The sequence below is a fragment of the Heloderma suspectum genome, chromosome 1 (genome assembly GCF_057233095.1).
Source record: "Heloderma suspectum isolate Gila_16-S chromosome 1, 16-S_ref, whole genome shotgun sequence".
NCBI lineage: Eukaryota > Metazoa > Chordata > Lepidosauria > Squamata > Helodermatidae > Heloderma > Heloderma suspectum.
In genome coordinates, this window is record NC_139458.1 from 241034830 (window position 1) to 241048969 (window position 14140).

At 43.5% G+C, this 14140-nt stretch overlaps 1 protein-coding gene across 1 annotated transcript in view; it reads left to right on the top strand.

The window, feature by feature from the left end:
- Positions 1-5917: 5917 nt before the first annotated feature.
- Positions 5918-14140, top strand: part of LOC146358858 (dual specificity calcium/calmodulin-dependent 3',5'-cyclic nucleotide phosphodiesterase 1A-like) — a 56241-nt gene continuing 48018 nt past the window's right edge. Inside the window, exons 1-2 of the mRNA XM_084830299.1 lie at positions 5918-6094; positions 10907-10973. Coding sequence (XP_084686425.1) covers positions 5967-6094; positions 10907-10973 — 195 coding nt within the window. The 5' untranslated portion in view covers positions 5918-5966. The remainder of the gene's footprint in view (positions 6095-10906; positions 10974-14140) is intronic.

Here is a 14140-nt window from a genome sequence, read left to right on the forward strand (position 1 = left end):
CCTCACACTGGCCCTGGCTCTCATGACCACTAGGAGGCCTTTTGATAAGAGATAAGGGCGGGGGAGGGGAGGGGAGGGGAGGGGAGGGGAGGGGAAGCAGTCCTGTGGTATAAACTCAGACTAATGATTACTCAAAGGATGTTAGTAGTTACACCAGGATGACATCACAATGCTTCTGGAAGGGCTTGACTTTTTCTGTTGAACTGACATCGACAAGGAACTCATAAGAATGGCACGCCCATAGGAATAGGGAGCTACTTCTAACATACTTAGTTTTAAATGTAGCAACTTACTGCAGTAAGGTTAGTAGACAAAAGACAGCTGCAAATATGACACAGGATAAAAGAGAGAAGATTGGTATCAGAACAAATTGTAACTCAGCAAAATCAAAAACCTGTGACCAAAGGGCCAAAAAGAAACTTTCTGCCACGCTGTTGTAAGTACAACTTCATTATTTCTGAGCAGAGGACAGGGAAGGGTAACCAGTCATTGCTAGAAATCAGTTTCCCAGCCACTGCAGCTGTTGGGGTGCTGCGTCTGACTCAGGAACACTGTCTGATAAGAAGCGTGCCCCTCTTTCGTTTGGATCTGAGGACTGCCATCACATCATCTAGACTTGAAGGGTGTCCAATTCAGGACTGCAATGTTTAATCAATTAATTGGCTAGATTAATCAATTTTTAATTTTTTTGATCAACCAAGAGCATGCTTGCAATTAATTGGTAGCAGATTTTTTACACAACCACACACACACTTAATTTAAAATGGCATGTTAAAATAACTGTTCCCCACCCCCAGTACATGTGATGTCAAGCATGTTGTTTTAACTTGCTTGTTTTTACAACTGCAAATAGTAGTCATAGTGGAGGGAGGATCAGGCCCACAACACATGGAGGATGAAGTTTAACCCTTTCCTCCCATGCTGTAGACCTGATCAAAGAAAAAATCCTCCCCAGCTGCTGTTTGCATCAGGAGGAAAGCTCCCAATGCAAATAGCAGCTTGGGAAGACAATTTTGCTGAGACCATGACAGGGGGGAAGGTTTAAACTATTAAGCATCCCTTTCCCTGTGGTTTTGATCCTGGTTCCCTCTCTCTGGGTGCTATTTCCAATTGGAAAAACATTCACGCAACTTAAAGCGATGTCCTTAGCATCATGTATAGTTTGGCTTTCATACACACGAGAAATGCCTCTGTAAGATGATCTCTGCTATAACACAGGTGCGCATCATATGCATATGCTTCGTGCTTCAGAAGTATTTTTTTTTTACCAATGTTTTACTCATATACAATTGTTGTTGTTGTTCAGTCGTTCAGTCGTGTCCGACTCTTCATGACCCCATGGACCATAGCACGCCAGGCCTTCCTGTCCTGCGCTCTCTCCCGGAGTGTGCTCAAGTTCATCTTCATTGCATCGGTGATGCTATCTAGCCATCTCATCCTCTGTCGTCCCCTTCTCCTTTTGCCTTCAGTCTTTCCCAGCATCAGGGTCTTTTCCAGAGAATTTTCTCTTTGCATTAGGTGGCCTAAATATTTCAGCTTCAGCTTCAGTATCTGTCCTTCCAATGAGCACTCAGGGTTGATTTCCTTTAGGATTGACTGATTTGACCTCCTTGCAGTCCAGGGGACTCGTAAGAGTCTTCTCCAGCACCACAGTTCGAAAGCATCCATTCTTCGGCGCTCAGCCTTCCTTATAGTCCAGCTCTCACAGCCATACATTACTACTGGGAAAACCATAGCTTTGATTAGACGGACCTTTGTCGGCAAGGTGATGTCTCTGCTTCTTACTATGCTGTCTAGGTTGGCCATAGCTTTCCTCCCAAGGAGCAAGCGTCTTTTAATTTCATGGCTACAGTCACTGTCTGCGGTGATCTTGGAGCCCAAGAAAGTAAAATCTGTCACTGCTTCCATTTCTTCCCCTTCTATATGCCAGGAAGTGATGGGGCCAGATGCCATGATCTTAGTTTTTTTAATGTTGAGTTTCAAACCAGCTTTTGCACTCTCCTCTTTCACCCTCAACAAGAGCCTCTTTAGATCCTCTTCACTTTCTGCCATTAGGGTGGTATCATCTGCATATCGGAGGTTGTTGATAATTTTCCCGGCAATCTTAATTCCAACCTGTGATTCATCCAACCCGGCGTTTCTCATGATATACTCTGCATATAAGTTAAATAAGCAGGGTGACAATATGGAGCCTTGTCGTACTCCTTTCCCAATTTTGAACCAATTGGTTGTTCCATGTCTGGTTTTTACTGTTGCTTCTTGACCCTCGTACAGGTTTCTCAGGAGACAGATACGGTGGTCTGGTACTCCCATCACTTTAAGAATTTGCCACAGTTTGTTGTGATCCACACAATCAAAGGCTTTAGCGTAGTCAATGAAGCAGAAAAAGACGTTTTTCTGGAATTCTCTTGCTTTCTCCATGATCCAGCGAACGTTGGCGATTTGATCTCTAGTTCCTCTGCCTCTTCGAAACCCAGCTTGTACTTCCGGTACTTCTCGGTTCGCATACTGCTGAAGCGTAGCTTGTAGGATTTTGAGCATCACCTTGCTGGCATGTGAAATGAGCGCAATTGTGCGGTAGTTTGAACACTCTTTGGCGTTGCCCTTCTTTGGAATTGGATTGTAAACTGACCTTTTCCAGTCTTGTGGCTATTGTTGAGTGTTCCAAATTTGTTGGCATATTGAATGCAGCACTCTAACAGCATCATCTTTTAGGATTTTAAATAGCTCAGCTGGAATACTGTCATCTCCGCTAGCTTTGTTGTTACTAATGCTTCCTAAGGCCCACTTGACTTCACTCTCGAGGATGTCTGGCTCAGGTTCAGTGACCGCACTATCATGGTTATCAGGGACATTCAGATCTTTCCTGTATAGTTCTTCTGTGTATTCTTTCCACCTCTTCTTAATCTCATCTGCTTCTGTTAGGTCCCTGCCTTCTTGGTCCTTTATCATGCCCGTCTTTGCACAAAACGTTCCCTTGAGATCTCCGATTTTCTTGAAGAGATCTCTAGTCTTTCCCATTCTGTTGTTTTCCTCGATTTCTTTGCATTGTTCATTTAAGAAGGCCTTCTTGTCTCTCCTTGCTATTCTCTGGAACTCTGCATTCAGTTGGATATATCTTCCCCTTTCTCCCTTGTTTTTCGCTTCCCTTCTTTCCTCAGCTACTTGTAAAGCCTCATCAGACAGCCACTTGGCTTTCTTGCATTTATTTTTCTTTGGGATGGATTTAGTTGCTTCCTCCTGAACAATGTTACGGACCTCCATCCATAGTTCCTCAGGCACTCTGTCTATCAAGTCTAATCCCTGAAATCTATTCCTCACCTCCACTGTATATTCATAAGGGATATGATTTAGGTCATACCTGAATGGTTTAGTGGTTTTCCCTACGTTCTTCAATTTAAGCTGAAATTTTGCAACAAGAAGCTCATGATCTGAGCCACAGTCAGCTCCAGGTCTTGTTTTTACTGACTGTATAGAGCTTCTCCATCTTTGGCTGAAAAGGACATAATCCATCTGATTTCGATATTGACCATCTGGTGATGTCCATGTGTAGAGTCACCTCTTGTGCTGTTGGAAAAGAGTGTTTGCTATGATCAGCATGTTCTCTTGGCAAAACTCTATTAGCTTTTGTCCTGCTTCATTTTGTACACCAAGGGAACGCTATTTGCGTTGCCCTTATTTTCGCCGTAGTCTACGTAAATCTTTACGTAGACTAGATGTGCCAAAATAAGGAACGCAAATGGCGGCGCCCATGGGCCGCCGCCATTTGCATACGCGCTTTTTTTTTTTTCCAAAGTCATCCGTGATAGGCTACGTGACGATTTACGTAGCCTATCATGGCTGACTTTGGAAATCTAGCCGTGATAGGCTACGTAAATCGTCACGTAGCCTATGACGGGTGTTTGTGTTTTGTTTTGTTTTTACTTTTTTATTTTGTAATGGCGGCGGCGGCAGCCGGTTGGGAGACCGGCCACCGCCACCGCCCCCGACGAAATGCCGCCGAACCGCCGCCGGCACCCACCGCCGAGAGGGACATTCGGCCACGGTAAGTCCCATCCCAGGGGGAGGGACCTGCCGAGAATTTCCCCAACATTTTCGAGGGGCCAAATGCGTTGGCACTCGGCCTCCTGAAGATTTGTGGAGAAATTCTCCGCCATCCCTAGCGACAATATGCAGCCTTGTCGTACTCCTTTCCCAATTTTGAACCAATCGGTTGTTCATGTCCAGTTCTTACTGTTGCTTCTTGACCCTCGTACAGGTTTCTCAGGTGACAGATAAAGTGGTCTGGTACCCCCATCTCTTTAAGAATTTGCCAGAGTTTGTTGTGATCCACACAATCAAAGGCTTTAGCGTAGTCAATGAAGCAGAAATAGACGTTTTTCTGGAATTCTCTTGCTTTCTCCATGATCCAGCGAATGTTGGCGATTTGATCTCTAGTTCCTCTGCCTCTTCGAAAGCCCCAGCTTGTACTTCTGGTAGTTCTCAGTTCACATGCTGCTGAAGCCTAGCTTGTAGGATTTTGAGCACAACCTTTTCGGCATGTGAAATGAGCGCAATTGTACGGTACTTTGAGCACTCTTTGGCATTGTCTAAATATGAGAAGCCAGGATATAACATGATTGGAAGCAATGGGGAAATATCTGGGATTAATTTATTTTTCAATTTTTTTCCAAATTTTTAAACTAACATGTAAAAAGGGATCATCTACCCATTCTAAATCTGTTATTTTCCCAGAGTACAAACCCAGCTTGTACTTCGGGTAGTTCTCGGTTCACATACTGCTGAAGCCTAGTTTGTAGGATTTTGAGCATTTACTCAATCCTATAAAACAGTTACCACCTCAGGCTACATGACAAAGCCAGCAATTCATTATGTTACGTCAGGCCACTACCATAACTCCAGGGACATTGGGCGGGGTGGAGTGGGGTGGGGTGGGGTGGGGTGGGGGACATGCCAGCAGCCAGAGTTCTGCTCAGGTCCCCACTGCCAGAACGTGGGCAAACATCAGCTTTGAAAGAGAAGACCTTCATCAGAAAAATGCGCTCTCACAGCATGGCAGTCAAAACCCAAATCGCATTAATATTTTTGATAGTATTACACATTTGGTTGCAGATTCATTATATCAAACTCGTAAGTATTTGTGTAACAAATGTTTAGGGATTTATGGAGTAAGGTATTGGTCTGTAATAGTTTGGGGATGATGCCTTTCCCTTTAATGCACACAGAATCAACTCAATGTAGAGATTTAGGGATAAGATTTTGTTACCAGTTTCAGGTTTTCTAGTTCTTTGTTAATCGTCTATTTGGGCTTCCTGGCCCATTACTATCACATATGCGGTGGGTACCAGGGACAGGGCTTTTTTTGGTGGTGACACCACAACTGTGGAATTTTCTTTCTCTGGGGAGGTCATAAGAACATAAAAAAGCCAGGCTGAATCAGACCAAAGCCTATCTAGTCCAACATTCTGTTCACCAAGTAGCCAACTAGCTGCCTGTGGGAAACCCACAAATAGGATATGACTGCAACAACACCCTCCCACTTGTGTTTGCCAGCAACTGCTATGCAGAGGCATACTCTGATACCGGAGGTAATGGATAGCTATCATGACTAGTAGCCATTGATAGCCTTATCTTCCATGAGGTCTAACAATCTCCTTCCCTTCCTACTTTTAGATGGGTGTTCAAAAGTTTTTGTTTTATTCTACAAGGCATTTTAAAATTGACTTCTGTTTTAAATGTTTGTTTTTCTTGTTTAATGCTGCTGTGTTTTGTACTTTGGTATACTTTAATTTTCTATTTCTTTTTAATTTTAATCTTTCCATTACCCACTTTGGAAACTAATTTGAAAAGCAGGATGGAAATGATTTAAATGAATGAATGTTGAAAGAAAGATAATCCCTATTTCTTGCAGGAGCCTTTTGGACACTGAGGATGAACTCTGTAATATCCAATGGGATTCTGTGCCTATGGATGTACGGGAGTGGTTGACTGGTACCTTTGCACGGAAAAAAGAGCCATACAGGAAGAATCTTGAGGAAACAGCAACCATACGGACTATTTCATATGCTGTCCAGTCTGGTGTTTTGGTAGAAAGGTCAGCATAGAATTGTTAAGAAATTATAAGCCTGGGCTGTTACTAGGATATAGTGTAAATTATACAGCTGATGATTGAAAAAATTAAAAGTGATGATTCATAAAATTAAAATTAAAACCCAACCCGTATCTCAGATAAATTTTGTATCTCTGTCAGTTCCCAACCTCCACTCACATATGTGCAATATAGGAGCATAAAGCAAGGGATATCATAGATTCATAGAATAGTAGGGCTGGAAGGGGCCTATAAGACCATCAAGTCCAACCCCCTTCTCACTGCAGGAGACGGTCTTATAAGCCCCTTCCAACCCTACTGTTCTATGGTAGGGCCCAAGTCCTCCCAGATTCCCCAGGTGAGCAGTGCTTCCCCCCACTGCCAGGAAGCATCAGCAGGGTAACCACATGGTGGATCCACACACTGTCTTAGAGCTTTTCTACACGAGGCCATTAATCGCTGTATCTACCTTCAGTTCCACTGCAGAATTGAGATCCAAGCTCTACACAAAGAGCTTTTCCTTTCCTGCTTTTCTGCTACATAATCTCTAGGTGGCACTGCACTACAGCAGAATAGTACAAATACACAAGTAGGAAACTACTTTTTCTTTTTCTTTCTGATATAAGTTCCATTTTCTCCATTCTAAAACAAAACAAAAGAACAAAATGGGAAAGTGCTCTCAAAAAACAGAAGCAAAACTGGAGGATCATGACATCATCCAAAGACCTTGTAAACAACCATGAGTAAGGACTCACGAGCGCACAATAAATGCCTTGTGTAGAAAAGCTCTCTGTCTGGTGTGAACCTTCCAAAAGGGAGCAAAGCTTTCAGAAAAAGCAAGAGAGAATTAGTGACCTAGACTGAGGTGAAGGAAGTGAAGTGAGCCAAAGAGAGGTCCTGGATGAGGCTGAAGAAATGTTTGTGAAGGAAGAACTCTGGAGGCTGAGGCTGAAGGGGAAAACTGAGGAGAATTTGCTCCAGGTCAGACTGGAAACTGTTCGTAGAAGCTACTTAATTCTCAAGACTTCTCTCTCTTTTTTTCTCCCTCAGCCCCACCTCTCCAGTATGTCGCTGTGATATGGGTTCTTCCTTCTCCTGGGGGATTTCTGGGAGGGAGCAAAAGCAAAGAACAGAGACGTTTGCTAGGCCCTGAACCTGTAGACCAAGCCACACTGGGATTACCCAGTAGGCAGTTTCACACCAGGCCCTTGAGCAGATCCGTTCAAAGTCCAGACACACATAAAACAAAAACCCACATACTTCTTTTCCCAAACTAGATGTCTGGAGTGTGGAGTCAATCTACTCTGCCTAGAAAAGGTTGTCCCAGTCTCTCATCCTATTCCTGTGGTGGATGAGTGAGAATCCCAGTCTTTTTACATTTATGTATTTATTACATTCCTAATCCACCCAATAACTAATGTTCTCTGGGTGGATTACAACCAGTTAAAAGACTAAAATGCCATTGAATAGTTAAAAATATAAAATACAATACAAATATTTAAAAGATAAAATAAAATACAATGCAAAACAACAAAAAGCACAGGAATAGATGTTGTTGTTGTTGTTCAGTCGTTCAGTCGTGTCCGACTCTTCGTGACCCCATGGACCATAGCACGCCAGGCCTTCCTGTCCTGCGCTCTCTCCCGGAGCGTGCTCAAGTTCATATTCATTGCATCCGTGATGCTATCTAGCCATCTCATCCTCTGCCGTCCCCTTCTCCTTTTGCCTTCAGTCTTTCCCAGCATCAGGGTCTTTTCCAGGGAGTTTTCTCTTCGCATTAGGTGGCCAAAATATTGGAGCTTCAGCTTCATTATCTGTCCTTCCAATGAACACTCAGGGTTGATTATAGATAAATAGATCTAAACAGGACTAGATAAACAGCCATAAAAATCTAGATCTAAAATGCCTGGGAGAAAAGAAAGGTCTTTGTCTGGCACTGAAAAGATAACAATGTAGGCACCAGGCAAACCTCTTTGGGGAGTTAATTCCACAGGTGGGGTGCCACAACTGAGAAGATCCTTTGTCTTGTAACCACGCATCTAGCTTCCTTTGGCAGGAGTACCTAGAGAAGGGCCTCTGAAGATGACCTAAGGGTCTGAGCTGGTACATGTGGGAGGAGACATTCCTTTAGATATTCTGATCTGGTCCTAAGCCAACACCTTTTGACCTGGTTCACACAACACAACAACCCATGGTGGGTTGTCACCCTTGTTTGTTTCAGAGTGGCTTGTCATGATGTTCGAACCCAGCACAGTTTCCTCAGCGTGGTTTGTTAACCACGCACAAGCTACCCTGAGAACCCATGGCTTGTTGGGTTGTTCAGGGTGGCTTGTCGTGACACCCGGACTCGGCAGAGTGGATTTTGCAGGCTTTGTCAGAAAGAGCTACTAAAACCACTTGGCAAGAGTGGCAAAAAACCCAGCTGCTCTTCACAGTGCCCTCCACCCATCTTTCTCCAGCTCCCTCGTCCTCAGCTCGGTGGTTCATTTGACAGCAACAGGCTTTATCCCTCTGTGAGCCAAGTTAGCACAGCTATGCATGTTTGAACCTCTGGGAGCTTCTTTCCTGAATATACTCACCCTTAAAACCTTTTTTCTGTTGGCAGCCACATTAGCACATACATTTTCCAAGCCCTCTCTGTAGAACCTGAACTCTGTATCTTTCAAACTGATGCTCCATCCTGACTCCTCCTTTATTCCTAAGATTAATTCCATAGGGTCCAGGAAGTCCTGTTAACCTTCATTTCTTATCTATCCGCTTACAGTATGAAGAGTGAGAGTTGCTCTTCTTGGATGTCTGTTGTGCTCTGAAGTTCTACATGGACTGAACTAGAATGTGAACACAAGCATCTCTTAGTGCCCCTTTAATCCTTCCTTCCTTGTTAAAACAAAGTTCCCACTGCTACTCTTTCTGATTGGTTAAAGGAGCATGTTGCCCTTGCTTACTCTCCTCCAATTTGCAGGTCCTGTATTCTAGTAAGGGCTACAGCTACCTTCAACGCCTTTGGGGAAAGAGACACTCTTGAGATGTGTAGGACAGCTACACTGGCCTCTCTTCATACCCTTATGAACCACTACAAAATTGTTACTGTACGCTAACTGAGGCCATACGGTCCTACTGAGAGTCTTCAAGATGTAGGACTTAATATCTGTAGGGTTATTTGGCATGGGAGTTTCTCCATCCCATTGCTTTTTTACATCCGATCTAGGAATATTTTCCAGTGCTTTGAAAAAAATGGGGAAAAACCTGTCCGTCCCCCTCCAATTTTTTCCAGTTTTTTTCAGGTTCTTCACATCTCTAAATGTTACTCAACTGTTGGGCACAAGACTGAGATCTGAGGGACCTTAGGATGCTGATTAAGTTTCACGACTCCTCTGACATGGCCCTGGCACTACTCATTTTCAGCTCCTGCACTGGCAGTGTGGTAGCAGTGTCACAGTGACACTGGTGTAACCCTGATGTTACAGTGGTTGAGGAGTGTGGCATCACTATAACATCACCAGTGCGGGGGACTTAGTTGCTATCCTAAGGCTTTCCAGCCAATGTAGTTGTACCATAAAATTGCAATGAAAATCCACCCAGCCATTTTTAAAATGTTATCACTCTAGGAGTGGTTATTTGGTGGGTCCAATCCTCAAGATTTTTGTGGGCAAACCCATCATTCATATGTTACATGGTTCAGAGAGCTGGGCTGTGGAAAATTATGCTGTGGTGAAGGTACTTCAGAATAATTTTTAAGTTGTTTATTGACCTTTCCGCTTCTTAGAAGAGAGTTTGGATTTCTATCTATGGCTAACAGGATCAATGTTTATATTTTGGAAGACATTTGATGAGATTATCTGCCCAAGAGGTGGTGGTGGTTTTTTTTTTAGAACAACTTGAAATAAGCAGCTGAAATGTCAAGGATTGATGCAGACATATTCCCAGAGGAGCCAGTTTTCTGGGGATCCGGCTTAACATTTGTGACTTGGTATACAGATAGGTTGTAGATATGGATTTGATTAAAGTCACACATTTTTAGATAATACAGTTTATTTTAAAAGGAACATACTAGGACAATATTTATGGGAACTTAAATTCCCATTCTTTCCCCTCAGGTGGGCTTTAAAGGAGTTTAGATTTCAATCCATGTCCACCACATACCTGAATGAAATATACTGACCAATTCTCATGACCTAAATTTTGTGTTTGTGGCACTGCCTGAGTAAACAATGTTGTGCACTAGGTGCTTCAGTGTCCTCTATATAATAGGCCAAAATTGATTTTTTGGCCTACTCTTTGTAGGTTCATCTACATCTAATATTATTTGTAGCATTTGTTCTCACATATAACGTGCGCGCATGTGTGTGTGATATATATATCACAGAGTGGCGCACTTGGGGAGGGGTGGTGTGGGGACAAATGTTTTGAATGAGCTTGGTATTGATGTTTCACTGTGCATTGAATGAAATTATCTCCCCTCTTACACACACTCTTAGGAAGGGTCAGTGTCTCACTGTAACTGCCTACGTCTAATTATGTATATCCTACCCAAACTCCAAGGAGCATGGGGGCACACATGATTCTTCCCCCTATTTTATCCTCACAACCACCCTGTGAGGTAATTTAGGCTGAGAGACAGTGACTGGCCCAAGGTCACCCTATGAGCTTTGTTGCTGAGTGGGGTTTTGAACCTGAGTCTCTCCATCCAGTCCTAGTGCAACAGCTGAACCACTATATGACATGGGCTATCTAGTGGCTTAATTTGACTTGACCCACTTTAAGTGTGCATAGCCTTAGAAAAGATGGTGACTTACATATATTTCATTTGTTTTCTAGGAGGTTCCGTACAGCCACTAGTTCAGTTGGCATGGCTTATCCAGTGGACGTAGTTGAAACATTTAAGGTGAAATCTTTGATTTTCAAAAAATAAAATAATAGAATGGTATTCTAAATAGGATCATTTCAAAGATTTTTAGAGGGCTAAACTACATGGAAATTCAAAATATTCTATTTCAATATGGAGAAAAATAGCTGAGAAGTTTATCCTAGCTAGAAAAAGAAATATATTGTCACTGATTATATATACCATATCTATTGCTTATCTAGATGTCATAAAACTGAAAAAGTCATGGTACTACCAAAATACCTAGGTGACCTGTCTGTTGTCCAGATGCTAACTGATGATGAACTCCAGGGCCCCTGCTTTCTCCTCCATCTTTGACTTTAAATCTCCTTCTTTTACTTTAAATCAGACTTGGACTGGAGAGGTCTTTAAACAGAAGACACCTCCAGATAGGGGAGTGTCCTCTGCCACCTCCCCAAAATAGGGGCTTGTCCTCTGTAAAGTAAGACACCTGGAAACCCTACCATTAGAGGAAACCTACGTGCAGCAAATAGCAACTTCAGGGGGGCAAATCTCAGCAAGAAAATGGCACAGAGGAAAGGGTGCATCTCTCTCCCCACTGCTGGAATCCCAATCTAAACCCCCCGTCCCTCCCTTCATCTGCTATATGGTCAAACTGAAAGAGATTTAATCATGAGGCCCAAAACATCTGGAGGGCACCAGGTTGGGGCAAGCTGCCCTGAAGCTTATAACTTTCAAGGGGATGTGCAATAAAAACACAATTAAAATCCAAAATCCGTATTAAAAGAACAACAGCATAATAAAACAATTAAAAGCAACCAACAATTACATTCTGGCCTGAGAGAATAAAAAGGGTTTTGCCTGGTGCTGGAAAGTAGGTGCCAGGTGGACTTGTCTGGAGATGGTATTCCATAACTGCAGGGGCTACGACTATTAGTCGCTCCCAAATAGCCACCCACTGCACCTCAGCATGCGAGGACACTCAGAGCAGGGCCTCCAATTACGATCTCAGGGCTCCGATTGGAATAAAGGGGAAGAGACTGTAGCCCCAAGATGTCAATGGCTTGGTAGGTGTTTTACCAAAAGCAAAGAGGTTCTTTTAGGACTCAGACGTAATGACACACATGTGTGTAACAGTCAAAGATTTATTTAACTAGCAGGCAGAATATTATAACTAAACACAGGATGTCATAAATCAAAGCTGAGCAAGATACCGTACTCCTCCGTTCTGCTGTCAGGAGCCCCAGATAACGACAGCAGAGAGACTCCTTAGGCCAATTCACAGCACCTCCACACAGTCCCGGTCTGTGCCGAAGCTCCACTGAGTGACGCTCTGGAGGGACTTATATACCCAAAATTTCCTGTGGCTACGTGCTGTCTTTCACAGCTCCCTAATCCATCACACCTGTTGTGATGGTCTCCTGATGTTTGGGCATTTTTTCATCTTACCCTAAAGATAAGTTAAATTAGCAGGTGGACTGCAGCCAAAGGGACCCTCCCTGCCTTCCAAGGCCGTAGCATCCTAACTTGTTGGAACAACAAGGAGTTAGGCCACGAAGCCAGAAGGCTCTTAAAGAGGCCTAAGAGGCCTGGTATTTAAGGTCTCACAGGAGGTTCAGGCATAAAAAAAGCACTTGAACTTGTAGCATGCCACACTATCTCCTCAATATACAAAGGCAGAGCGGAATTTCCTCTACAGTAGGTTACCACCAGAACCAGAAATGGGCTGGGAGCCAGTGAAGAGTACAATACTATTACATAATATGACACCCACTTCTAGTCAGTACCCAAGCTGCTATATTTTGTACTAACTGAACTTCCAGACTCTCTTTAAGGGCAGCCCCATATACAATGCACTGTGGTAATCTAAAGCACCTGCCATCTCATCTGATTAGGTGCTCAGATAAATAAAAGGTGGCATGTACTGTGAAATATTGGAGGTAATGCAGTTAGTACCCCTGACCTTCAACATAAAACACAAGGAAGAAAGGTACCAGTTCATCAACAGCATTTTGAGGCCTGAGTCCTTGCTTGTAAAAATTGAACGTGAAAATTACAGCTGAATCTGGCCAAGAGCAAACCAAAAATCTTTGGCAAGGAAAAGCAGCTCACAGTCACTCAAATGCCATGCAAGGCTGTCAGAGATGCTCACCCTTCCCCCTGGGCAATGCACACCCTCCGAACTGCAGTAACATTCCATTCCCAGACAGTAATGAGACAAATGTCAGATGGGGCATGGGGGGTGAGGATGGAGGGTGGCGGATTCAGAATACAAAACTCATAGACTTTGTTCAAAAGGCTTCACCCAATCTTGAATCAGTCTAGAGCAGGACACAGTCCTCCCTGACAGTCCCCATTTCTATTTCCAACCAAACAACTGTTAACAATCCAAAGGGGAAGGAGATATCTGACAGTGGGGACAGCTCAGTAGTTACAGCAGAGGCTTTGCACATAGGTAGTTAAGATTCCCAGAACTGAAACAAATGTCCTCATCAACAAACAAAGCTTTCAGATAGCTTGTAGATCTCTCATGGCAAATGCTTTGATTGAACTCATCCTATATGATTTGTAATCGTGACATGAAGATACCTTTGCTGAAATTATTATGTTTATAAGAAAAGATAAGAAAACACTGGAAAATATTTTGCTCATGAGAGGGAAAAGCTACAATTAAAACTTTTCTGATATATAACTGATCCCGTCATCGAAAGCACCATCCTTCGTAGTCATCGCCAGGATGGGCAGGATCTCAGCCCTCATCTCTATGGGGGGATCTTCATGACAAGGGAATGAGAAGCGCATTGGAGTTACCTGGATTTTCATGGAATCGGGCTTTGGTCTGTTAGGGACACATGAAGCAAGAAAAGCCAAGTTTAACATCTGCTTTTCATGGGTCACACAGCGCTTGAAAGCAGCATACTTCCGAGTTGGGTAGGAGGAGTAGAACTGAGCATCATCAACTGAGCAGGTGCTGCCCAACCAATGAGAGAGGCTTGTTTTCTGCCCCTGTCCAGGCTCCCCCTGGCTACCATTTTATCATCCCCAATAGCATCTGAAGGCTCCCCATGAGAACACCCCATCTGTGCAATTTTGCTGCCCTCCAGCCAACCATCAGGGTGTTAGATCTCCCACCACCTTTCTCCTTTTCCAGGGAGTAAATACAGGGACTGGCCGCTTCACCCATTGACAGTCTGCAGCTTCTGTTG